The sequence below is a fragment of the Salminus brasiliensis genome, chromosome 19, assembly GCF_030463535.1.
Source record: "Salminus brasiliensis chromosome 19, fSalBra1.hap2, whole genome shotgun sequence".
In the NCBI taxonomy this organism is placed as follows: Eukaryota; Metazoa; Chordata; class Actinopteri; order Characiformes; family Bryconidae; genus Salminus; species Salminus brasiliensis.
The window spans coordinates 29,368,013-29,393,816 of record NC_132896.1 but is presented as its reverse complement, the minus strand read 5'-3'; the positions used below and the strand labels follow the sequence as shown (position 1 = coordinate 29,393,816).

Genomic DNA, 25,804 nt, shown 5'->3' with positions numbered 1-25,804 from the left:
TTTATAATGAAAAATACAAAAATACAAAAATCTTCTCAGTAGTGGTCTCGAATGTCCACATCCCACTGAATACATGTGAACAAAAATCCCAAATCAACACACATTCCCAGCCTAAACCTCGACAAATGGCAAAACAGAGAGCTAAAAAAGTCAAATGCCGAAATTCAAACTCGTAAAATATGCTTCCGATGGCACTTTCTGGGCGATACGAGCGGTGACCCAGTTTTAGAGGTGGTGAGTGGCTCATGCACGAGGGTCGGGGAGTGTATTTAAGTGGAACACTGTGATGGTGGGACAACCAATTTCAGAGGCTAAGAGGAAGAGCCTATGCCCCGATGAAGATAAATGATTTGCGGGGCTGATGAGACAAGAGCAAGGGAGAGAGAGTGAGGGAGGTACAGAGAAAGAAGGAGAGAGAGAGAGAGAGAGAATAGAAAGAAGCTGGAAATGAGGGGGAGCGTGCGCCTTGTCTTGGGAGGACTGTAATTAGCCTTCAAAGGAAAGGCACGGCTGCATCGTTCTGCGACGGCCACTCTGTGGGAAGTAGCGGTTCCAGGCCATCTTTCTTTGAAAACCATGCTTCAAAGTTACAGTTTACAGACACATGCAGATACACACACACACACACATGCACACACTGTGGCATCTGAGCACAGTTTATGACCGAATTAGCTTTGCGAGCAAACCAAAAGCGATGTTCCCTCTGGAGCCAGAACACGGCTTAATCACAAATCTTGTTTCATGTCAGCGTCAATTATACTTCCCACTCTGACAGACAGTGAATATACATGGAGACATATGTTAGGAAGCGCTCTCGCTGTCTCCTAAATCTCAGGCGAGTCATGTGTGATCCATATGTGAGGTGCTCTGCGATCATCTGTAAAAGCAGGCGGCTGTAGGGTTGACATGCAACGCCGTTAGCATCACTCAAACAGAACAGAACGTGTCAATTGGCCACGAACCGCGCAACGTGACAAGACTGCGGGAGCTTAGCGGACAAGGCAATCAAGCCAAGAGTATCCAGAGGCACTTGGAGTGGCACATCATTGGCCAAAGACCTGAAATGTGCCACCACTTCAGGGTGAGAGGCAGTTCTTTAGCCATCGACTGCCTGGGGAACTGAGAGAGACAGGAGTCGAGGCCCTCCCGGTAAGCCGGAGCATTGATCCGGCATTCATAGCCCCCGAGCGACACCAGCCCTCCGTATCGACAGCGCTTTGACTACCCTTTCACATGCATTCTCTGGAAGGATCGCTCTTGTCACCTGCTAACAGCTGGCTGACGACACAGATCAAAGAACAGGGGAGCGGGCGGGGGGCAGAGAGAGGAGCTGGCGGCCCCCTGGAGCATTGTACAGCTTACTGGTCAAATGAAAGTGATGTATTTGGAGAGCAGGAGGGAAAAGTGTGTGAAATTAGCCTTCGACTTTAATGTGGAAATATTTCCCTCCACTCTTCCAAGCCTTCAATAATTCAGATTTATTATTTTTTACACGTTTTAATTTTATACCTCAGTGATCTGAGTGGATTTTTTCCCCCAGTTTTCTCCCATATTTAATACCTGCCGATTACCACCCACTAGCTAGACCTCCTTCATACCATGCCAGGATACCATGCTACCAGCAGCATGCTTGCAGGAGAACACTAACCTACTAACTGCCAATTCTGTCACATCAGCTAACAGACGCCTGCATTGGCTACCACTGCACTGAATGATGGGGGGGAAATGAAGGACCATCCTACCCACCCTTCCTGGTCGGGATAGTAGTGGGTCTAGAGCCTACCTGGAATCACTGGGTGCACGGCAAAAATGGCAGTCCTGTACTGGGCAGCAGTCCATCAGAGGGTACCCCACATATCCATTCACTCACACCTAGGGGCAATTTAGCATAGACCGTACACCTACAATGTGTTTTTAAGGGGTTGGGAAAGGAATCCCACATGGACATGGACAGAACACATCAACCACTGGACAGAGACCGGAGTGAGGATTGAACCCACCACACTAGGTCGCTTCAGCTATGCAACTATATCCTGCACCATCGTATTACTGTATTAATTATTGAAAGATCAGATCAGTGTTGGCCACATTAAGGTCAAAATTAAGGTTTTCAGATCAGATTAAGTCAGAATGAACTACAGCTAATAATTCCAAACCTGTGAGAGTGCACTGGACTCACACTTGGAAATTTATCTGCATAGGAATGATAAATAGGATTTATTTTATTGAAAAATTAACCCTAATCTTTTAAGCAGAATAGTGATATATATGTGAGAATGAGAATGAGAAAATAAAAACTCTGCATCTCCATAACATGGATCACTACATTTAGAGTGGTAGTGGCGGGTAGAAGTACTGGAACTGGAAATGAGCCCAGGAATTGTTGACATATTTGATGGATTCTGTGACACGTTTTGATCTTCATACTTCCAATATGTTCATCTACGGTGGCAGACATATGGTGGGCTGTCACAATAAAAATAAATAAATAAATAAATAAATAAAAAGCATCCTCATTATGCCATAGCATAATCTCAAGATGAATAACTGAAGAGCAGGGGCTTATTTTATAGTGCACCATTTGATACTGATGATACTGCAATAAATGAAATGGAGCAAACTGTGTATATATATATATGGCTGGAATGAAACCGCTAACTTTGTGGGATGTTCTAGTGAAAGTGGCAAAGGTGAACCAATAATGGACTTCTCGCACATTGATTCAAGGATTCAAGGAAACTGTATTGTCATTCACATCGCATGTGGTCCATGGGGTGGAAAGAAACTGAGATCTCAAGGTCCCAGTTACACCAAAGAGCAATTATTAAATTAATAAAATAATAATAATAATAATAATAATAATAATAAAAGTAGAATATATGATTATATTAGAATAGTATTCATATTATATATTATATCATACATTATAATATTATATTATATAATATTGAGTGCCTCCAAACAACATAGCAGTGGTGCTCCACAGGCCACTGATGCCAGAGGGGAACAACGACTCTGGCAAGTAGTACAGAGTGATCTATGTAATCACTGTGGAGCAGCTATCCTCTATACTGAACACCTTCCATCACCGAATACAGTCCATGTCCCGACATCTCACTAGTGTCATCCGAGTCAAGGGTGGTTATTCCCACTATTATGTAGGTGGTCATAATATATGAATGTGTAGATATAAACAGAGCATTTCTATTGGTTTATGTATCGTGAAATTTTGATGCAATACAAAGACCAAATTCAAATTATGTCAAAAAAGCAAGTTGCAGTGCAGGACAGTGAATATAGACAGAAGATCAGAGGAGGCTGCATCAGACTGTGAGGCCTGCTAAAGGTGTGAATATTTATAAGGAAATAAGGAAAAGTCAAGGTGGTCAGATTGGGCAAATAAAGTGGCGTACTGTGCCACTCAACTGTCTTATATTCCACGAGTCGGGAGTCTGTTGCGAGAGCCAGTGCCCCCTGTGTGTGATGAGAAAGTGCAGGCTGTGATTGGGCCCCTGGGCTGAGACCTTACCTTGTACGGCTCCCCGAACAGATTGAAGCCGGTTGAGAACAAATCTTCATCCTGCTGCACTTCCTGCGTGCGCCGCTCCCACTCCTTCTTCTTCAGCGCTGATCGGTCCTGCTCGTAATGACTGCCGAGAGATAGAGAGGTAAAGATGCAGAGAGAGAGAGAGAGAGAGAGAGAGAGAGAGAAAGAGAGAGAGGACAGTAAGTATGATTTGAGCTGGCATGCGAGAAATCAACAGCGAAAAGCCCCTGCCTTTAAAAGATGCAAGGGAAGCCCTTATCTGTCTAATAGGCCCGAGCCTGACGCTAAGCAGACAGGGAGGAGATAAAGTAACTGGATTGGCTGCACGGATGCTTCGCGGGAACAGATACAGACAGGGGATGCTGCCAGGAAGCGTCCGCGGTGGCTGAGAAAGGCAGCGAGAGGCGCACCGGAGCCCGGGGGAAGAGTTTGTTCCGATTCAAAAAGGGCCCTCGTGAGGCAATCAGCACAGGGACTCTTACAGGAAATCCAAGCTTGTTTCAACCAGTGTCAGGTGACATTAGTGTGCAGCGTTTACGGGAAAAGGCAGCGAGTCTGATAAATGATCAAAAAGCTCAAACAGCTCAAACAGCGCCGGGTGTCTCTCACCGGGCAAATCTCGCAGCCCCATAACGCTAAGCAAATAATTTAGCTCCCCCTGGAACCTGTGTTGCTGTTCGTCTAAGTGCTGGGTGACAGAAAACATGTGTGTGTACTGTACTAAAAAAGTCATGTGACAAGTACGTGGCTTGAGTTGACTGAGCTGGGTTTAGGCCCACAGGACGAGGAAGGTATAATGGCCTATATTCCTGCAGCAAAGCGACTACAGTGCCCCAACTTAACACAGACCTCCCCCCGGGACATGTTACCTTTAGCATCAGCATCCGTCCCTAAAGGGGGTGCTCGGCTGCGTTGCGACAGACATGAGGAATTTCAGTACTTAGGAAAAACTGGATGTCCTGTCGTAGTCTTCTCCCATTATACTGCATATAGTTATAGTTTATTGTATTTACTTTGTCATCGCAGGCATCGCAGCCTTCCAAGCCCATGAGTCCAACAGTCCAACAGTCCAACAATAAAAAACTAGTCTGTGGGACTACCCTACTGCCCTACTACAGAGCCACATCACTTATGCTGTCATTTGTACATATTCAATGGCTGTTGACTGTAGGGGTGTACTGATACACTCAGCCCACAAGCTGAATCATGATACTGATATTTTCCAAATATTTTGAATGAACAGAATTTGCATGAAAACATGCTTGGTGGTGGTAGAGCCCCACGTGACATGAAGGTGCTGGGGTGGGAGGTTTTAGAATCATTAGAATTCCTGTACCGCCACATCGAGGGCATGGAGGAAAAGCACTTCACAGCGTTCATCATAAGTGTGTATTAACTATTAACTAATATTTCAGCTAGTGGCTCGCAGATTACTGTAAAATATTGCACTTTTATAATGTTTGAGAGCTAATAAACAGAAAATAGAAGAATTAAAGTGTCCATATCTTGAAAAAACAAATCTACCCAATGTATCGGCAAAAGGGGGTTTGATGTAATATGTAAACATTAAAATATTTTAAAGGACGGTTCACGTTCCAGTCAATTCCACCCTTATTTGATTTGTTTTCTTCATTTTTCAAATAAATTGTTTTTTTGATGTCACACAATCTAACACATATTTATTCATATTTGTCTGTTCGGCCTACAGCAGTTTAGCCCATAAAGTTATAAGGAGTATTTTAGCCTAGACGACTTTTTGAATAAGGCACAATATACAGCAGCCAATCAGTATTGACAAAGATTTGCCTGTTTAATTCTAAGGGATAAGAAGAGATAAGGAAATGGTCATATAAAAAGAATTAGGACTAGTTATGAGGCACCATGTGTGCTATAAGGGGCAAAAAATTTAAAGGCCGACTTTTTTTTTTCAGCGAAAGCCAAATATTTCAGGTTTTCCAAGTCTATTTTCCAAGAAGTCAAAATATTAAAGTTTTTGACATTTTCATCAAATTACTTTCACGGCTATATGTGGTCCTGTAAAAAAAGACTTTGGGCTAAATTTGGACCAAGTCAGGCGCACTACACAGTATAAGTCCAACCAGATTTAGCCCAAAATGCTACGTCCATGTGACGGCTGGTGCTGGGTGGGTAGCATATGGACCTTTTAAGTCAGCTTCTGAGGCACTACTGATTTTTGCTCCATTGAAAAGTACATGTATGAAGACTTCATTATATCACATGGCATTGGAATGTGAATTCTGTAAATCGCTACACCTCAACGATGCAAAAAAAAAAAGGAACCATTAAATCAGCACAATATTCACATTAACCATTGCATGACATGTTTTACTGCTTTAATGCTTTAATGCTTTACACATTAGCTTCCTAAAAGCTCATTTATTGCTGAGTAACAGGTCTTAAAAAGGGACCTTTATTAACACTCTTTTACTGCTTGGACAGGTTTTCCGTTTCTGTCTTAGTTGTCCAAACTTTAGACACTCCAATATAGGTGACCCACTGCTCCACAAGCAGGCCTGCTCAGAGCAGGGCAGAGCAGAGCAGCGGGGGAGTCAGCCGCCGAGAGTGATGGATAGGGCCGAGAGGCGGAGAGCTGGAATAAGTTTGTTTTCAATCTGCCCTTGCTTTTCTCCGGCCCACTCCTCAGGGTCGCCCCGGCTTTTCCACCGCGTTTAATCCATCATCAAATTATTCCAGAAAGGGTGCGAAACACGGAGCAGGCCGAGAAAAACGAGAGTGCGGCCGGAGGTGACAGCCACTTCTTCTGAGGGTCGAGGAAAAATAAGCGACGAAGAAGAGGGAATAAATACGCCAGAGAGGGCGAGAGAGTGAGTGAGAGAGTGCAAGAGGGAAGGAGAGAGAGAAAAAGAGAGAGACAGAGATTGACGGTGGCTCCCCGGCCGTAATGACAGCAAGATGTCAGTTATCTTTATGTCAGCTTGCCGGGTGCACCTGACAGAGCCACCTGACGGGCCGATAGATCACGTTTACAGCTGTCAGTGGCGCGGTCTCTGGGGCACCGAGTCCCTCGACACTACATTACCCTGCTAATACAGAGCAGGGACAGCGAGCGGAGGGTCACTCGTGCTAATTAAGAAAGTAAAAGGCAGGGGGGACTAAGGCTTTTCCCGATAAGCCTAAGGCCCGGCACGTGGAAAGCGTGGCAGTTCAGCAGCTAAGTGATGTTTTGTGATGTAATTGGGTCAGAGGTCATTTTTTTCTCTATGTTTATATGTTGTCTAAAAAAGCCAATGTGTGTGTATTGATATAATAACTGTTAACTGTGCACTAAGCTTTATTTATTATTATATTATTATTTATATAAAGAAGTGCATTCAGTTACTGGAACGTATGTATTAGTTCTGTTAATTATCTATTAATTAATCAATTAATTTCTGGGTACACAATAATTTAAGAGGTACAAAAATAATCTGACTCTAACTAACTAATCAGCCAACTGACAACTGACATAACTGAAATAATTAACACAATAACTACCCAACCAGCTAAATAACTATTTAACTAACTAACTAACTAAGCTAGCTAGCCGACTGATTAAGTACCTAGCTGACTGGTTGATGAAATACCAACTAACTGATTGGTCGACTGACTGATGAACTAACTTATCTGACAGATTCGCTGCTAACTAGTTACCTGACTGACTGACAAGCTAACAAACAAACTAACTAACTGACATTAATTACTGACTATCTAGCTAACTGACTGACAAAGTAACTGAGTCACTAAGTAGTTAACTGACTGAGTAAGTGGCTGACTAGCTAAACGATTCACTAACCAGCTTACTAAGTAACGTACTCTGTATCAGTGTACATTATTAGTACTATCAAACTGCATGTAGTGCAGCTGGTGCTTTGCATTAATAACACTGCGTGTCCTTGTTCCTCCATTGTTCAGCCAGAGGTGGAACACAGTCCCCAGGCTTTACTGACCACATTTCTACCTTTCACCTCCACTAATTCATCTGCCTAACTGTGCTCACAGCAATGTGCCTAGCATTCACCACTAATTACTCTTTACCACCTATTAATTAACCATTAACTACCACTTATATGTCCCTCACTACATTCACTACATATTACTCTATGAACTCATGATAAAGACAAAACTAGTTACTGATGCCGAAATGACTATTGTGCCCTTACATGTACATACGGCTATGGCCTAAATGTCTAACTGCTAATTAACAATAATCTGATTAATAAGCACTTCTTAGTTCTTCCGTTATTTCTTTATGGGAGCATAAACACTTAGCAGTTCATTAGCAATGTAATAAACAGTAGCTAATAAACAGTTAGCAAGCAGATAAGCTATAAACAATAACGGACAATCAATTACATAAATAACACCGTTACCATATCTCTCAAGCACATGCAGTATCTGGACCATCGGGCATCCATTCATACATTCGTGCTTAGTGCTTATAGGTGTAGGTATAGGTGTAGATTAAAGTGTAGATTAAGGTGTAGATATAGGTTTAGGTGTAGATTAAGGTGTACATATAGGTTTAGGTGTAGATTAAGGTGTAGGTTTAGGTGTAGATTAAAATGTAGTTTTAGGTGTAGATTAAGGTGTAGGTTTAGGTTAGGTTTTTATTAGGTTTAGGAGTAGATAAGGTGTAGATATAGGTGTAGGGTTAGGTGTAGATTAAGGTGTCGGTTAGGTTTTGATAAAGTTTAGGTGTAGATTAAGGTGTAGATTTAGGTGTAGATTAAGGTGTAGATATAGGTTTAGGTGTAGATTAAGGTGTCGGTTAGGTTTTGATAAAGTTTAGGTGTAGATTAAGGTGTAGATTTAGGTGTAGATTAAGGTGTAGATATAGATTTAGGTGTAGATTAAGGTGTAGATATAGATTTAGGTGTAGATTAAGGTGTATGTGTAGATTAAGGTGTAAATTTAGGTGTAGATTAAGGTGTAGTTTAAGGTGTAGGTTTATGTGTAGATTAAGGTGTAGGTTTAGGTGTAGATTAAGGTGTAGTTTAGGTGTAGGTGTAGATTAAGGTGTAGTTTAAGGTGTAGGTTTATGTGTAGATTAAAGGGAAGGTTTAGGTTTAGATTAAGGTTTAGTTTAAGGTGTAGGTGTAGATTAAGGTGTAGTTTAAGGTGTAGGTGTCGATTATGGTGTAGATTAAGGTATAGGTTTATGTGCAGATTAAAGGGGAGGTTTAGGTGTAGATTAAGGTTTAGTTTAAGGTGTAGGTGTAGATTAAGGTGTAGTTTAAGGTGTAGGTGTAGATTAAGGTATAGTTTAAGATGTAGGTTTATGTGTAGATTAAAGGGAAGGTTTAGGTGTAGATTAAGGTTTAGTTTAAGGTGTAGGTGTAGATTAAGGTTTAGTTTAAGGTGTAGGTGTAGATTAAGGTGTAGGTGTAGATTAAGGTGTAGATTAAGATAATAACATTACACTGTACTGTTTAGTAGCATTGGCTCAGTTATAGTAATGTTGGGCCGGCGCTCCGCAGTGCGTTCAGTCCTACAGCACCGTGCTAACTGGTTACGCATAAGCTTCACCCAGCTGTAACTCAGCGCTAAACTGAGGAAGGAAACTCCTGAATCACGCATGTCTGGGCTGATTGGCTACATTTGTGCTGAGGGTGAAATCGGGGAAAATGTGATTTCCCACAGAACCATCGCTTAAACCGAGTCCGCAGCTTAATCAGCAATGGCAGGGCTTATTTCCAAATGGGTTCTGAAGGCTGGCTTGATGATTGTGTTGTGGAATATGTGGCATTGGCAGTTTCTTCCTCCCCTCTTTCTGCTGGTCTCCGCCCCCCCCGCCTCCCCCCCTCAACACACCCACCACTTCCCCGCCTCTTTCTGACACCAAATGGAAAAAGAGGGGGTGAAAAAAAGCCCAGAACAGAACAGTGATATCCATGGTAAACCGAATAAATTTAATCTTAGCTGAGCTCCGCTGCTTTTGGAAGATAACCAAATAGACTGCCTCTCTCTCTCTCTCTCTCTCTCTCTCTCTCTCTCTCTCTCTCACCTCCCTCTTTCCCAAAGCACCCCCCTGCCCCACCCCCCACCCTCCTTAAAGCTTCCCATAGAGGAACGTAATAAGCGGCGAGCGAGTGCCACCATTATTACAGTGTCGCAGCCGCCACAACAGTGGGGCTGATTTCTGATTTAAGCGGCAATTATTAATTTGAAGCACTGGCTAATTAAAAGTACAGCTAAGCGTTTAGCCTCTTGTTACAATTATTTTGCTGGATTGTAATTATATGGACCTGCTTATCGTCCCCATTAAGGCAGTGACAGCGGAGGTGGAGATCCGCTCTCGTTTAATTCTTGATTTCCAAGCCGTGGGACTGGATTGATTGCGGGGAGAGATAGAGAGGCCGTTTGTGGAGTGGGGAGGATGCCAGGGGTTGTCTGCGTGACTGGGGTGACAGCAGTGCCTGAGGGGACAATCCCGGCATCCCGGAGGGAAGCTCCTTCTTTCTTCTCACCGTTTTTTTTTTTTTTTTTATTTCCCCCCTCAGTTCTCTTTGTGTGAGCAGACGCACTGTTTCTAGCCCCCGCTTTGTCCTGGTAAATGCTGGATATCAGATGCGTGTCGAAAAGGGAAACGATACGAAAAGTGGCCAAATGTTAGTCAATGGGATTATCATGGGAACAATAAGCAGGGTGATCAAACCTGTTGTTGCTGCCATGCAAAATCTTTGCATCTCCATTTGGGCCATTTTAATCATCTGTCAAAATATTGTGTTAGATATTGTGTATTGTAAAAATGCTGATGTACTATTTTAGCCACATCACCCACCTTTACTATTAGCACCAACTTATAGGAGTATATCAATTCACACAGCTAGATACAGTACCGCCGTGTCTCAATTAGGCCCTATAAGTATTTGGACACCTGCTCATTCATTGTTTTTTGCTTCAATTGTATTAAAAAGGAGTTGCAGATCCTGCTTATGATCCTGCGCCAGACCAGCTGCCACCTACCAATCCGACCATCAGACCCCCCACCCACCACCACCCATAACAGACCGTTAATGAGGTCAGGATGTTGGATGATGATCACCACCCCACCTCATCCCCAACTCCCCAAAAGTATTGGATGGAGCATAAACCATCCATCATACAGTTCTTCCACTGCTCCACAGCTCGATGCTGGGGGGCTCTATACCCCCCTCGTCCACGCCTGGAATTAGTATTGGCTTGATGCCAATAGGTTCATGTTTATCTGCTCCAGAGAGTCTATGGGCATTTGCACATCTGTGTCAGCAATGTGTGCAACCTAAAATAGCCAAATGCATGTATTAAAAGGGACATCCACGTAATTCCAAGTAATTTTGGATAGTTTCTATTAGTGCGTTTATCAAGGAAGAAAGGAAGTAAGGAAGAACTTGAACTTAAAAAGTGAAAAATGTCAAGAATGGAGCTCTTTCAAATCTCACTGTTGATTTACAAACCATACTCCTGCCTCCTACAAGGTGGAACCGCAGGTAGCATAAATGGCCACATTAGCCTGGGTTTCATCTCCGGCAGGGAGAGGGAAGCTGTGGGAGAGTCTTGTCAGAGGGCAGAGCGACTTTCGCAGATTAATGAGTGCCGCTGGCAGTAATTGCCAGGTGCCAGGTTATCACCCCAGCCACTGACAACACTTCCCCCGTCGGGAATTCCCTCCATCTCCTCAAGGAGGCCATGGTTTGAGCTCCTGGTCGCAGGGTAAAGGAAAGCTCTGCGGCATGGCCAAGACAATGTCCACACAAAGGACGCTTGTGAACCGGCAATCTTGCCATTCTAGCATCACTGAAGACTTTCTATGACTTTCTATGAGTGGCAGCACATCTTGTGGTGTCGTATCACCAATGCCCAAGTCCTGCACTGTCTGGGCATAGTCCTGGAGCCTGGTAATGATTCAGTGTGCTGACATGAGAACAATACAGCTGATAGCTGACAATCGGATTGTTCTGGGTGGGAAACTCAGGACCCCTGGACATCAGATTCCAGAGCTTTTCCGGATGAATCTCAGCTGATTCTACTCATCACTGAATTGGCAAGTTCTGGTGGTCTCCTAAAGCAGGGCAGTCTGTAGACTGTGGTGGACTCTAGCTCTCTGTTCCCCATCCTTGACATATATACAGTACCAGTCGAAAGTTTGGACACACCTGGTTGAATGTGCTGACCTTCGTCTGAAAAACATTTGACCCTTGGGTGCTGGGGTGACCATATTTTTGCATACAAAAGAGCACACAGCTATCCACCATAGTTAGCATGCACTTGTGTAGTAGAGGGCCCATATCTTTCCAAAGAATTCCCAGTCAGAACTGCCAATAGAATAGGACTCTCTGGAGCACATAAACATGAACCTATTGGCACCAGGCTGCCTAATGCCAGGTGTGGGCTAGAGGGGTTTAAAGCCCCCCAGCATTGAGCTGTGGAGCAGTAGATGAACTGGGTTCTCTGGAATGATGGATGGTTGGTCCTCCATCCAATACTTTTGGGATGAGTTGGGGAGTTGGGGATGAGGTGGGGTGGTGATCATCATCCAACATCCTGACCTCATTAGCGCTCTCGTTGGATCACTGGATGCAAGCAAATCCTCACAGCAGTGCTACTGTGCTACAAAATCTAGTAGAAAGCCTTCTTATCTGGACAGCAAAGACAGTTACTCCAACAAACGCAGGATGGACAAAAGTATTGGGACACCTGCTCATTCATTGCTTCTTCTGCTTTCATCTTTACAAATAAAATGTGCAGTAGGGGGCCCATATCTTTCCGAAGAATTCCCAGTCTGGTGAAATAGGAATACGGCACTCGTGATGCATTTCCGAACCTGAACAATCCCAGCTTATTTTTCTTCTTCTTTTTTTTATTTTTATAAATGGCTCGACTCTCGCTCCTCTCTCTTCCATCTCCTCTCCATCGGCTCTTTCAACTAACAATGCGAGCGGCCGGTGATTAACTGCGCGAGCCAATTAGAGAGTGCGTCTGGAGCCTGCGCTATATCTGAAATGTCAGCCCATGAATATTGCAAGAGGAGCTCAGGCAGATTTCCAGATTTTGACCCAATTTAGCAAACAGACCTCCCCATGCACCGGGACATCATCTCGCTGTCCACACACGGCACGAAAGCTCTGCCTGCCACCGCGGGGGATTACACCAGGGACAAACGGGGGGCTCTAATAGTCCACCTCTGTGGCGTGTCGTAAGCCAAACGGACAAGGGAAATGCCCGTTTTCCATGTCATCGAGTCGGGAGAAAGCTGACCTTATGCGGTTCAGCTCAGGGACATCAAACATGCCGCTCGGCACTCTGCATAATCAGAAGCGGAGATTACGGCAGCTGCGCGTCGATTACGCCTTAATGGGCACCGACTTCAAATTAATGTCTTTTTCATGTTCCATATTTCACATTCATATTGAGAGGAATTTAGCCTAATTATGATGTAATTGCAGATCCACGGCTGAAGTTAAAAGAAAGCGGCGTGCGCCGGAGAGAGCAAATGTAATCTCTCCTAACTTTGGAGTCGGTCTGGTTCGGAATTCTGGATGCTCGTCATATGCAGCAGCGTTCCGACAACGTCCATGAATGATTTAGGTGGGGGGGTGTCTGGCTTTAAAGGTATGAGCCAGGTTTAAGACTAGAGCTGTCACAATCACTCCACTAACCCTCCTCACTACCTTTTGCAAAAATAGCATAACATACACTGCATGGCCAAATGTTTGTGGACACCCCCTCTTATGAATGCACTGAGCTACTTTGACTAAGTTGCATCGATTGCTGACACAGATGTGCAAATATCCACACACACATCCACACACAGCTTGTCTAACCCCTGTAGAGAAGTGCAGCCAATAGAATAGGACCGTCTGGATCAGATAAACATGAGCCTATTGGCACTATGCTGCCTAATGCTAGGCCAGGCGTGGGCTAGAGGGGTAAAAAAGCCCAACAGCATTGAGCTGTGGAGCAGTGGAAGATCTTTGTCCTCTGGAATGATGGTTGGTGTGCCAGCCAATACTTTTGGGGGGTTGTGGATGAGGTCGGGTGAGGTGGTATTGAGCTTATCAGGATGAATGCAGGATGAGCAAAAGTATTGGGACACCTGCTAATGCATTGTTTCTTCTGATTCAAGATTCTGAAGGAGCACTGCTGTGAGGATTTGACTGCATTCAGCGACAAGAGCGTTAGTAAGGTCTAGATGTTGGGCGATCACCACCCCACCTCATCATCCTTAACTCGACAACTCATCCCAAAAGTACTTGACGGAGCTCCATCCATCATACCAGAGAATACACTTCTTCCACTGCTCCACTTCTCAATGCTAGCGGGCTTTATACCCCTCTAGCCCATGTTCATGTTTATCTCCTTTAGAGAGCCCTGTTCTATTGACAGTACGTCTCTACAGGGACAGGACAAGCTGTGTGCAACCAGGGTGCAACTCAGAGTAGCTGAATTCATTAATTTGAAGGGGTGTCCACAAATATTTGGACATACAGAGTTGGATTTCCTAGGCAGGGATTAAGCTTAGGACTATACACAATTATGAATGGAGATTCTTAATCGAAAGGAACGTACAGTCCTGGGCTAGGCTTAATCCCTGTCCAGGAAACTGACCCATAGTGTAGTTTTTCAAAGGAATCTGAAATCTTTAATAATTGGCTTTTGTTCAGATCAATCTATTTTTAAAAAGTCTCCAGTCTTCCAGCAGACTTATCATTACTAGATGACTCGACCAGCAGCAGCCCTTATTAAAACCTAGTTCTACACTCAACCAGATCCAATATCTGTTCCTGGAATCAGCAGTAATCATGCATACTGTCATGGCTTCAGTCTAGCCAACAAATACGGCTATAGACGGACGGTCAGAGTGCATATCATTTCGAGACGAGCTTAGAGCTTTTTAATCTCTGACCTCTAATTATGCAGAAAGATAGCTCTTGGTTGTGGTGGAGAACGATGGCTTGACAGAAGGGGGGAGGGGTAGAGAGAGAGAGAGAGACAGAGAGAGAGAGCGAGAGAGAGGAGGGGGAATTGATGATGTGGAAGGAAGGGGAGGTTGGCAGGTCTGTTACTATCTACATGTGTGACATCTTCATTCCAGTCTGTCTGATAACCTGAATACACTCGATACACCAGCATCCAGTGCCTCTAGCGAAGCAGGCTTGAGGAATCCTTAGTGTAAGCATTTCTGCCCCGTCCTGCTGTGCACTGCGCGTCTATGCAAATGAACAGTGCACGGAAGCTGTTCTTCTTGCTTATCCCATCAGTGCAATCAAAATGACGGCCGTCCTGACCACGAGTGAAGAGCTGAGGTGGAATTGACACCACAGTGAATCTTAACAAGCTCCCGTAAATCCAGCTGGCCACCAACGTCAAATCTCAACGCCAGGACAACGTCTAATTCCAGCCGCAATTTGACAAAGAACTGTCAAAGAATCTTTTCTAACCAAAGTCCAACATCTTCCAAACGTCACATTACGTTTTACTGACGTACAATACAGACATTTCGCTGAATATCCTACTTCATAATATTAACGACATTCTAACGTGGTTAGTTGTTGATATTTTGTGGGTTTCAGGTATGGAAATACCTGAACGTCTGTCTAATGTTGGAGACTGATGTCAAATCAATGTTAATTTTTGATGGGTCTGAGACTTTGATTTTTAACCACAACTCAACATCTGTCAAATGTTGGAGACTGATGTCAAATCAATTTAGTTTTTGACAGATATTTGACTGATCTTTAACCACAATTCATTCAACATCTGTCTAATGTTGGAGCTTGATGTCACCATAATGTTGGTTTTGATGGAGCTGAGACTTTGTCAACCCCCATAGTTTATTTTTTGAAAGATATGTGATCTTGATTTCCACCCACAATTCAACGTCTGTCTGATGTTAGAACTTCAAACCAATTTTGTTTTTGACTGATATGTCCCTTTGATTTTTGACCACAAGTCAACGTCTGTCTAATGTTGGAGCTTGATGTCACCATAATGTTGGTTTCGATGGATCTGAGACTTTGATTTCCAACCAAAATTCAACATCTGTCTAACATTGGACCCTGATGTCAACCCATTGTTTGTTTTTTGACAGATATGTGATCTTGATTTCCAAACACAATTTAACGTCTGTCTAATGTTGAAGTTTGATATCTACCCAGTGTTCGTTTTTTAGTTCGATTTTAGTTGCCAATAAAAATTCAATGTCAGAACAATGTTGGATTTTGACGTCAACCTGATTTTTATTTTCAGCAAAAGTGTAACGTCTGTCTGACGTCAAATTGACGTCTGGTGCCTGCTGGGAACATGCAGAACATTAAAGAGCATCTTTAATAATCATTCTTAATGCCCTAATTTGCAATTCCTTTGAACCTCCTTTAGGCCTTCACTTATCAGCAGCAGGTTTTTTTGACACCGACTGTAAAGTTTAGTGAGCTTTTCGTTGACTTCCGAACCTTGTGCTTGTTCTGCGCCCCCCCAAAAAGCTTTTAACTGCCCAACAGTTTCAAAGTAACTCAGCTTGAACAGAATTCTGGGTAATTATAACTGGCTTGTCTTTAATCACACACTGTTCAAATTTGCACGGCAGTGAAATTGTCCCTGATAGAGAGTGTGAAACGCACTGGCTGTGCAGGAGACGTAATTACTTTTTTTGGGGGGGATTTTCAACATAAGCCCCTGCAGTTCCACCAGATTAGAGTGACTGTCAAAGTAAACGTGCTTAATAAAGGCAATTCTTCAGCCAGCACTTGCCGTATTATCAGCATATGTGTCTGCTGTCAAATAAACGGTCAAGGAGCGCAAATGGTTATTGTATGGTCAAAATCCCACTGTTCATTAAAGGAAAGAGCAGTGACCCGCGCTCAGGCTGTGTAGTTCACCTAATTACATATGTTAAACTGACGAGCCTGTAAGTGATACGTGACAGTGAACAGCAGCTGCTTCCTTTCCTATTGCTCTTGCTTTGTTAAATCTGTCTGTTGTTAAAAGATAGCTGTACATCACAGAAATCAAGAGTTTCGATCGTTGCTTTAATGAAACCCATCTTGTTATAGGATCTGAATTATACACCTCTCGCCAGGGGCTGTAGAGTTGTAAAAATGATGATCCCAAAAATAGTTCCTTAAAACAACACATTCAGGTCCCTGAAGAGTAGAATGCCCTGATATGGAAACAGTGGACCAAAACTGCTACTGATATCTGCTGATGCTGATATTGATACCTAATTATTGCCAGATTATCTCTGACCCCTGGCTCGTTATGCTGGGATGTACCAGTCCATTAAAAAAATAAAAAAATAATGGCATTAAAGGTACTGAGTTCATTTAAAAAGTGTGTTGACATGGATTAGCACCACAGACAATTACATTATTAATATCTATAGGGTTAAATAAATGCACTTTTCTATACTGAATATTAAATATTTCTGAAATATCATCCAGGGGTAATATTTTTTAAGCAACTATCTGCAGATTGCCATATCTTCATCCAAATGTCATTGTTAAAGAGCAAGTTATTGGTGGGCGATACAGCAAATACATCATAATACTCAAAAGTCATTTTATGATGCATGATGCAAAGCACAATATACATTTTTTCAAATGGCAACAGAATAATAATAATAAATAATTATAATAATAACAGTAATATTCAACATGAGCAATATTACGTAAATCAGAGGTTGAACGTTGGTTGCCTTTAATTTTCAATTAATTGTCCAGCCCTAGTTACAACAGACAAACCTGTTCCTAAAAATGTCTGCTCTATATATTATACATATTTATCAGGCATCGACAATTATATTTATCCGATATCGGCATCAGCCCACATGTTCCATGTTAGTGTACAATAACTACAATAAAATGATACACTCGTAACGAAACACGTAGCTGGTCAATGCTGCAGTTAGTCGTCCTAGACCGATCAGCTATAATATCAAAACCCCCTGCCTAACATTGTGTGTGGGTCCCCCTCGTGCCACCAAAACAGTGACCTCACCTCTGTGGCATCTGCACCATAACTAAAGTCAGCAGCAGATCCTTTAAGGCCTATAAGTTGTGAGGTGGGTGAGGCCTCCATGGATCGCATCAGTGAGCCTTAGGTGCCCAGGACTCTGTGTGCTTTTGGTAGGTACTGACCACTGCATACCAGAAGCACAACATATGACCTGCCTGATGCTTTGGAGATGCTCTGACCCATCACAATTCCCTTTTTCCCTATCTGTTCCCTTGCTGCCCAATATGTAGATCCCATCCCATGACAGGTGGCACTGTAACCAAATAACCACTGTTATTCCCTTCACCTGTCCGGTATTAATGTTATGGCAGAGTGGTGTATTGCCTACCTTTAGAAATGTACACAGAGAACGAGAGGTTTTTACTCTATGGCAATCATATATCAAATGTAGCCACCATGTAGCCACTTTCTGACCCCAGCTCCTTTCCCTAGCTGTACGTCGGTCAGTGGTGTCGCCCCCCCCTTATTTACCCTTCCGCGGACAGCGGCGTGCACCGATGTAAATAAACACCGCTGACCGAGCAGTGAAAAACAACAAGTGCGGCTTTGGTCACGTCTAGACAAGCGCAGTGATCTCACAAACCACACACTCCTCCACACGCGTCTGCACAGGACCCACGCCACATTTCATACACACACTGAGGCTCACAGAGGCTGACAAACCGCTCCACAGCACCTACAATGAATGGATTGCTTTACTCAAGGCATGAGAAAGTAGTCATGAAGTGTGAAAAATAATATAATAATAATAATAATAATAATAATACAAATAAATGTATAAATATTGGGCGAACAAGTGATTTGGTATTGGCACTGCTGCTTGTCCAAAGCTGGTATTTCGGAAAGGCAGAACCCTCCTGGAAAGCTGCCATGCCATGCCATGCCCGTGCTATGTCATGTCTAATTACACCGATACAATATTTGATGAATGTGCAACAGGATTATTTGAAATTGTGACAAAACTCGTCAACCAGTGCTCATTCATACGTGCACACACTCTCCAGCACAGCTTAACGCTGGCGCCGCAACCCACAGCGACACTCGGTGCCAATTTCGACCCGCTTCTCTCTGTCAAAATGCAAATGAAAAGTACAAGAAAGAGAATGAAATAGAGGACTCTATTACTGTCCTTACTCCAGGAGTATTGGAGGAGGCAGTGTGTAAAAAGATGAGGTGGTGGTGGATGTGTGTGTGTGCAGGGGGGTGGGGGTGGTATTTGACTTAAATAAGGCCTTTTTCTTTGATCTCTGATTCTACTGCATGGCATACAGAAATGAAACCCCAGGTCCTCTTCCTTTCTTTAATTTTCAGTCCAAAAATAAAACAAGCTCAAATACTTAAAAAAAAATAAAATAATGAACTTCAAGGACACTCGATATCCAACCATATGAATCCTATTTCTCCACTCGGTAACAGGAAAAATAATTATTCATCGTATAGCCTTACTTTCACTCTCCCTTACACTGTTGATTCAATTATTTGATGTAAAAACGGTCAGTGGCTCATTTCTAAGAGGAAATTAAGCTGTGGAATATCATCAACGCTTTTACTCATAACTGTATAACCAGCGCTTACCAGCCGCTGCACTGGATGATCAAGGGTCGAATTCACAAAAGTGTCAAAAAAGAAAATCTTCTTAGACTTTTTTATTTCGAACATCAAACTTAAGATAAAAGAGAATTATTCAATATTAATATATTAATAGATAATAATATTGTTATTCTTTTTAAAAATTCTTACGTATTTTCAAATTTTCAACAGATTTTTTAGACTGTAAGTAGACTGTAAAATTACAGAGGTAATAGAAATGGATTAAAAAATAATAATAATAATAATAGCTTTATAATGTCATGGCACAGTATTTTTTTTTATATGGGTATTTCTTTATATGTATTTAGTATCATATTTTCCAATGAAGATTTTTTTCTGCTGGCTACTGCTTCCTCCACCGTCACTTTTAGCTTTTGTTTACTTGAATTTTGTACATTTATACATTATGAATGCTTAGTTTGGTTCTGTTTGGCCTTCACTTCACTTCACTTCCACTTCCCGGATTTAACTAAATGTTAGAAACTAAAAACATTATCTCACATCGTTTCTAAAATGCAGAATAAAAAGCCAAATTACAAATGACTTCACAAGAAAAGCACAAAAAAGTGAAATTTGAAGAAAATAAGACGACTCTGAGAATTGTTTTTACTAATATTCTTATGAACCCTTTAGTGTTCATCTTAAGATTCTTTATAAAATGTCTCGTAGGAAAACACCTGTGACTTTTGACTTCTGTCATATATTATGTAAAATATTAACATAAATCAAAATCAATAATAGATTAGTTCTAGTAAATTAGTTAGTAAATATAAAGTAAATATAAAATTAGAGCATACACAGCAGTCATAGAATAAAGTGCTCTGTAGGATAAATCACAAGAAGCATGATCATTTGATGTCCATGATGACTCCCAATATTGCCTGCCTTTGTAACATGATTAAATTGTACGCTGTACTGGATAAAATGCCATAAATGTAAATGTAGGGTGATAACTGCTAAACGGTTCACTTTATTATAACCGTAACTGAACTTGTTAATGTAACATGCTTACATCTACCTATTAGATAGATCACTAGATCAATATTACTAAAACATACTGAAGGGAAATTAGAAAACCAAGCAGGAACACTGAGCGCTCCTCTGAAGTTTCAGGAGACAGGCTTCGATGACATAGTTTTGTTCTTTTCTGACATCTGAAGTGGTGTCAGAGGAAATGAACAGAAATAAAGTCACGACATCATTAAAGAAAAAAGGCAACTCCATAAATGAGACAAAGCTCTTGGCTGACCCTCAGCAAGGTGATACTGCCACCGGCTCATCAATCAGGAACTGTAATGGCAGAGATAATGGGAAAACACACACACAGGGGAAGGTCCTCACACAGGGCAGCGTTTTCTCGCTTGTTTACTTTCGTTCGCAATGTTATATTTATTACATTACACCCGGCTCTGAAATCCCAAATGAAAAGGAGACGCAGCGCTAGGGCCTGAGTGATAGGAACGGCGCTAGGGCCTGAGCGATAGGAACGGCGCTAGGGCCTGAGCGATAGGAACGGCGCTAGAGCCTGAGCGATAGGAACGGCGCTAGGGCCTGAGCGATAGGAACGGCGCTAGGGCCTGAGCGATAGGAACGGCGCTAGGGCCTGAGCGATAGGAACGGAGCTAGAGCCTGAGCGATAGGAACAGTGCTAGAGCCTGAGCGATAGGAACGGTGCTAGAGCCTGAGCGATAGGAACGGTGCTAGAGCCTGAGCGATAGGAACGGTGCTAGAGCCTGAGCGATAGGAACAGTGCTAGAGCCTGAGCGATAGGAACGGTGCTAGAGCCTGAGCGATGGGAACGGTGCTAGGGCCTGAGCGATAGGAACGGAGCTAGAGCCTGAGCGATAGGAACAGTGCTAGAGCCTGAGCGATAGGAACGGTGCTAGGGCCGGAGCGATAGGAACAGCGCTAGAGCCTGAGCGATGGGAACGATGCTAGAGCCTGAGCGATAGGAACAGCGCTAGGGCCTGAGCGATGGGAACGATGCTAGAGCCTGAGCGATGGGAACGATGCTAGAGCCTGAGCGATGGGAACGATGCTAGAGCCTGAGCGATAGGAACGGTGCTAGAGCCTGAGCGATAGGAACAGTGCTAGAGCCTGAGCGATAGGAACAGTGCTAGAGCCTGAGCGATAGGAACGGTGCTAGAGCCTGAGCGATAGGAACGGTGCTAGAGCCTGAGCGATAGGAACGGCGCTAGGGCCGGAGCGATAGGAACAGCGCTAGAGCCTGAGCGATGGGAACGATGCTAGAGCCTGAGCGATAGGAACGGCGCTAGGGCCGGAGTGATAGGAACAGCGCTAGGGCCTGAGCGATGGGAACGATGCTAGAGCCTGAGCGATGGGAACGATGCTAGAGCCTGAGCGATTGGAACGATGCTAGAGCCTGAGCGATGGGAACGATGCTAGAGCCTGAGCGATGGGAACGGCGCTAGAGCCTGAGCGATAGGAACGGCACTAGGGCCTGAGCAATAGGACAGAGCTAGGGCCTGAGCGATAGGAACGGTGCTAGAGCCTGAGCAATAGGACAGAGCTAGGGCCTGAGCGATGGGAACAATGCTAGAGCCTGAGCGATAGGAACGGCACTAGGGGCAATAGGAAAGAGCTAGGGCCTGAGTGATAGGAACGGCGCTAGGGCCTCAGCGATATTACATTTTGATGAAATAAAAAAATGTAGTGACTGATAATGTTGGCTAATTTAGATGTTTATACTTACAGGTTAATTGCTGGTTATTGTTTGTGTATTTACAGCAGCTTTTCCTTTTTCCTGCCTTGAGTCTCAGCTATTCTCCCTCGCATAGATGGATGGGATAAGATGGGATGAGATGGGTGCAATTGGATGGGATGAGATGAGATGGGTGGGATTGAATGGGATGGGGTGGAATGGGATGGGGTGGAATGGGATGGGATGAGTGGGACAGAATGAGAGGGGTGGGTGGGATGGAATGGGTGGATGGGATGAATGGGTGGGTGCCATGGGCAGAGGGGCGTATACAAATGGTGAACTGTGTAACTTTACTAGTGAAAGTAAAAGAAAATAAATAATAATAATGTCCCCGGGGGGGGTTTCTTTTTTAACCCTGGTCATTGCTGCTGGTTTTGTTCTTGTAAGAAGTTAAAATACAGAATAAGCCACTATTTATTCAAAGTGATACACAATCATATCAGAATCATATCAGTATCAATTTAAAATTAAATAACTGGACCTGACTAATATTAGAAAGTAATTAGTGAGCGTGTTTAGCAGAATGTTGAGGTGACACTGTGCGACTGAGCTAAAATATCAGCATTTTCATCTTTTTGCTGCATTACACTGGATATCTCTGCAATGCTGATCAATAGATTTAGGCTCAGTTTCTACATGTTATAAATGCTGTTCATAAAATATCTAAATATTAGGAATATCAGCTGATATTAGCAGAAAATAGATATATCAGTGAGGATGGACAATGTCTACTGTGATCGTTTGTAGAATTCTCTAATGAAAGAAACCCTATGTGCACTAGCAGCTATTAGACCACTGCTTTCCCTCACCCTCACACACACACACACACACACACACTAACGGTTTTAGCCTTTATCCATACCACACAGTTCCTTGGTACCGATCACATTACACCCCTACTTTCCTCTGCCTCTCTCTCTCTCTCTCTCTCTCTCTCTCTCTCTCACCCTCTCTGCCCCTGCCTGTGAAACATCATTTTCACTGAGCCGGCTGGGAGTGAGGACGTTTACATTAAAAGGGAGAGCCGGATAATCAGTGGCTTTGAGGGGAAGATAGCGGCCCGGGCTTCTAAGGGCAGCAAGCCAGTTGTTTTTTTTTTTCTTTTTCCCTCTCTCTCTCTCTCTCTCTCTCTCTCTCTCTCTCTCTGTGTCTCATTCTTTCCCTCCATCCTTTTAAAGAGACATCCCCTGAGAAGGGCCAAGCACCACAGGAGGATATTGCCTCTCCATCAGCGGGGGCCACTGCTTTTCTCTTATTAGTCTCCAGCCTTCTATCCCCCCCGCATAAATATGCTGAGAAGCTCCAGCCATTTTTCACTTTCAGTGTCAGCATGGAGCCCGCCATGAGCGAAATCACACAGATTACAAGGCTGGCGTGTCGTGGCGCGGGTCCGCCATTGTGCCTTTCCACCGACTACACGACTAAATGAGGCGTGTTTATTTATCAAATTAGCACTAATGGACTTCGAGGGCCCTGATTGCGAAGGGCAGTTCAGTCCGTGTTTACTTTTGCATGGGGAAAAAAGGAAAAAAAGAGAGAGAGAGAGATCCTGATAACACATCCTAATAATAATTGCAGTACACTCTCATCGCTAATAGAGTACTGTTGTGGAGGGTGCGCTGCATTAGGCGGGAATACCACTTGAACGAGCGCTTGAATAGCTTTGGAGAGAAAAAAAAAAAGAGAGAGAGGAAAAATCGCCCCCGAAAAAGGTAAAACACATAACTGCCTGGGTGAGTAGTATATTGACCCGAAAGCACAGCACCAAATTGACTGTGATAAATACCCACCGGGACCCTGCAATGAGTCAAACTTACAGACGATGACTCAGAGCAGGGCGAGTATGGAGAGCGCTAATGCTCTCCACTGGGTTTATTTCAATAATAAGGAGGAGATGAGGAGAAGGGTTGGGGGGACCACGCTTGGTGATGACAGTTAGGAAAGTGGAAGAGGTTTTTATTATTTTTTTTTGTACCAAAGACCTCCACTACCTGCTCTGGCCCCCGGCAGCTTCCAGCAACATGAGAGCATCAATCACTGTCTCGCCACACAGCCACTAGTGTGTGGCCAAGGCCGAGACAAGGAGCCAGCTTACATATGGCTAACCGCTAATTTAGTTAGGCAGATCTGCTGTTTGCTGGTCTACAAGCCTGCTGATTATCAACCGATCTGCTTTTGCTACAAGTGATACCTTGCGGATAATATCCTGCTCAGAGAAAGGGAATACAGGTTATGGGCCGTTTTCCTTACAGCAACAGCTCTTTTTGAGGTCGTCTGAGTTTTTGAGGTTGTTGAAAGCATCCAAAAACACCACTCTATCCATCAGAATCTTCATTTCTCAGAAAAATGCTCTAAAGCTCCAGCTAAAAGGTGCCAAAGATCGCATTTAGTCATTATTTTAGGTCATTTTTTTGATGTATAAATAGTATTTTGGCTGATGTTGCTCAGATGCGATGTTATAACAGGGTGGTATATGTTATTTACCACCCTGTTATTTTGCCTCTGAATGAAATGACTTAAGCAATTATCTTTAATTATCTCTCAAGCTTTTGCTTCATCACATGCTGAGTTTAAACTCCCTTTCTGCGAACACTGGTACAGGACAAGTCGCGGTCAGAAGGTCTGGTTTGTGTAGTAACCCCTTTTCTCATAACTAATAGAGGCTGGAGGACATGGGCTGCTCTCCAGTTTCAGCAACACCACATTCGCATCATCGTGTTCTGACTAGTTTGAGCTTTCGCTAGTGGGCTGGATGTGTGCTAATTTTGGGGGTGTAAATATAACAAGTCAAGACTGTTACATGACAGTTTCGAGGGTTTGGAATTGGCCTCTTTTCCAATGTGGGAGGTTTACGGTTTGTCAGTTCCATGTACTGAAATCTCGGTATTCAACTACGCCAAGGTAAATACAGCTGTCCATTCCAGGTCACCTTTAATCAGTCTTAAATCTGAGTTTCTTACATTCACTTAGAAACGCCCAAAACACAGTCACAGGTCAATTAAGCACCGGGGAAACTGGAAGTGATGCCTCACGCCCTGGTGACACACTGAGAGCAGCGCTAATAATCTGCAGTCGTTCGCATGCTCCAGAGGCAATTGGAGTCTCCCGGCACAAATGCAGACATTGTGGGGAAATGGCGAACGGCTCCCTTTTGCGTGGGCAGCCATGAAAGCTTTCTGCAGTCAGAAGAATTGCAGGATGGATCGCTAAACGGTAGAGACCTGAAAATCGACCTCTAAAAAATACACTTATCATACCTAGGCATTATTTAGCTAAGTCCCCAGCTAAGCAAATATGCATTTACATTCCCAGCGCAGTGTATTGGCAGCGAATTGGCGTATCCACATAAGCACTTTCGCGTGTCTTGGGCTTTCTTCTGTCTGGCCCCCGAATGCCTGAAAGGAACCGGTAGGTAAAAATCTAGTATCAGCTCACCAAACAAGGGTATTTAAGATCAATGCCACAAAGACATACTTGCCCTCTCCCCTCTGAAGGACATCAAACGCTCATGTAATGGGAGTCAGTGCAATAGATGTCATCGTAATAAATGCAGCACATCTCAGTAATGAGGGCCCCTGGCCGACAGGAGAGAGAGAGCGAGAGAGGGCGAGAGAGGGAGACATTAAACAGGCCTGGCTGCCAGAACATTCCGAATGTCTTTAAACAGATGGTTGGCCATTTTTCCCTCGTGCCGAGTTACAAAAAATCCCGGCACAGCGACACTTGTTTACATGAGGGCAACATTCACAGTGACGTCCTCATCAGGGTTTGACAGCGGTATTGTCCGATAAGCCATGAATCGCCGGGAGGTCGTTCGGTGTGGAAAAATGTATCGTCTTCCTCGAATAACGGACGGGCGCTTAATGAGACGAAATTCCGGGAGGGCGGCGTAAAATTAGGCCGTAAAAGTTTAGTGCTTGTCAGCCTCAATC

At 43.6% G+C, this 25,804-nt stretch overlaps 1 protein-coding gene across 4 annotated transcripts in view; it reads right to left on the bottom strand.

The window, feature by feature from the left end:
• Positions 1–25,804, bottom strand: part of aff2 (AF4/FMR2 family, member 2) — a 287,482-nt gene that overhangs the window by 213,050 nt on the left and 48,628 nt on the right. For all 4 annotated transcript variants that reach the window (XM_072663099.1, XM_072663100.1, XM_072663101.1 and 1 more), the window contains exon 2: positions 3,530–3,650. In XM_072663099.1, coding sequence (XP_072519200.1) covers positions 3,530–3,650 — 121 coding nt within the window. The remainder of the gene's footprint in view (positions 1–3,529; positions 3,651–25,804) is intronic.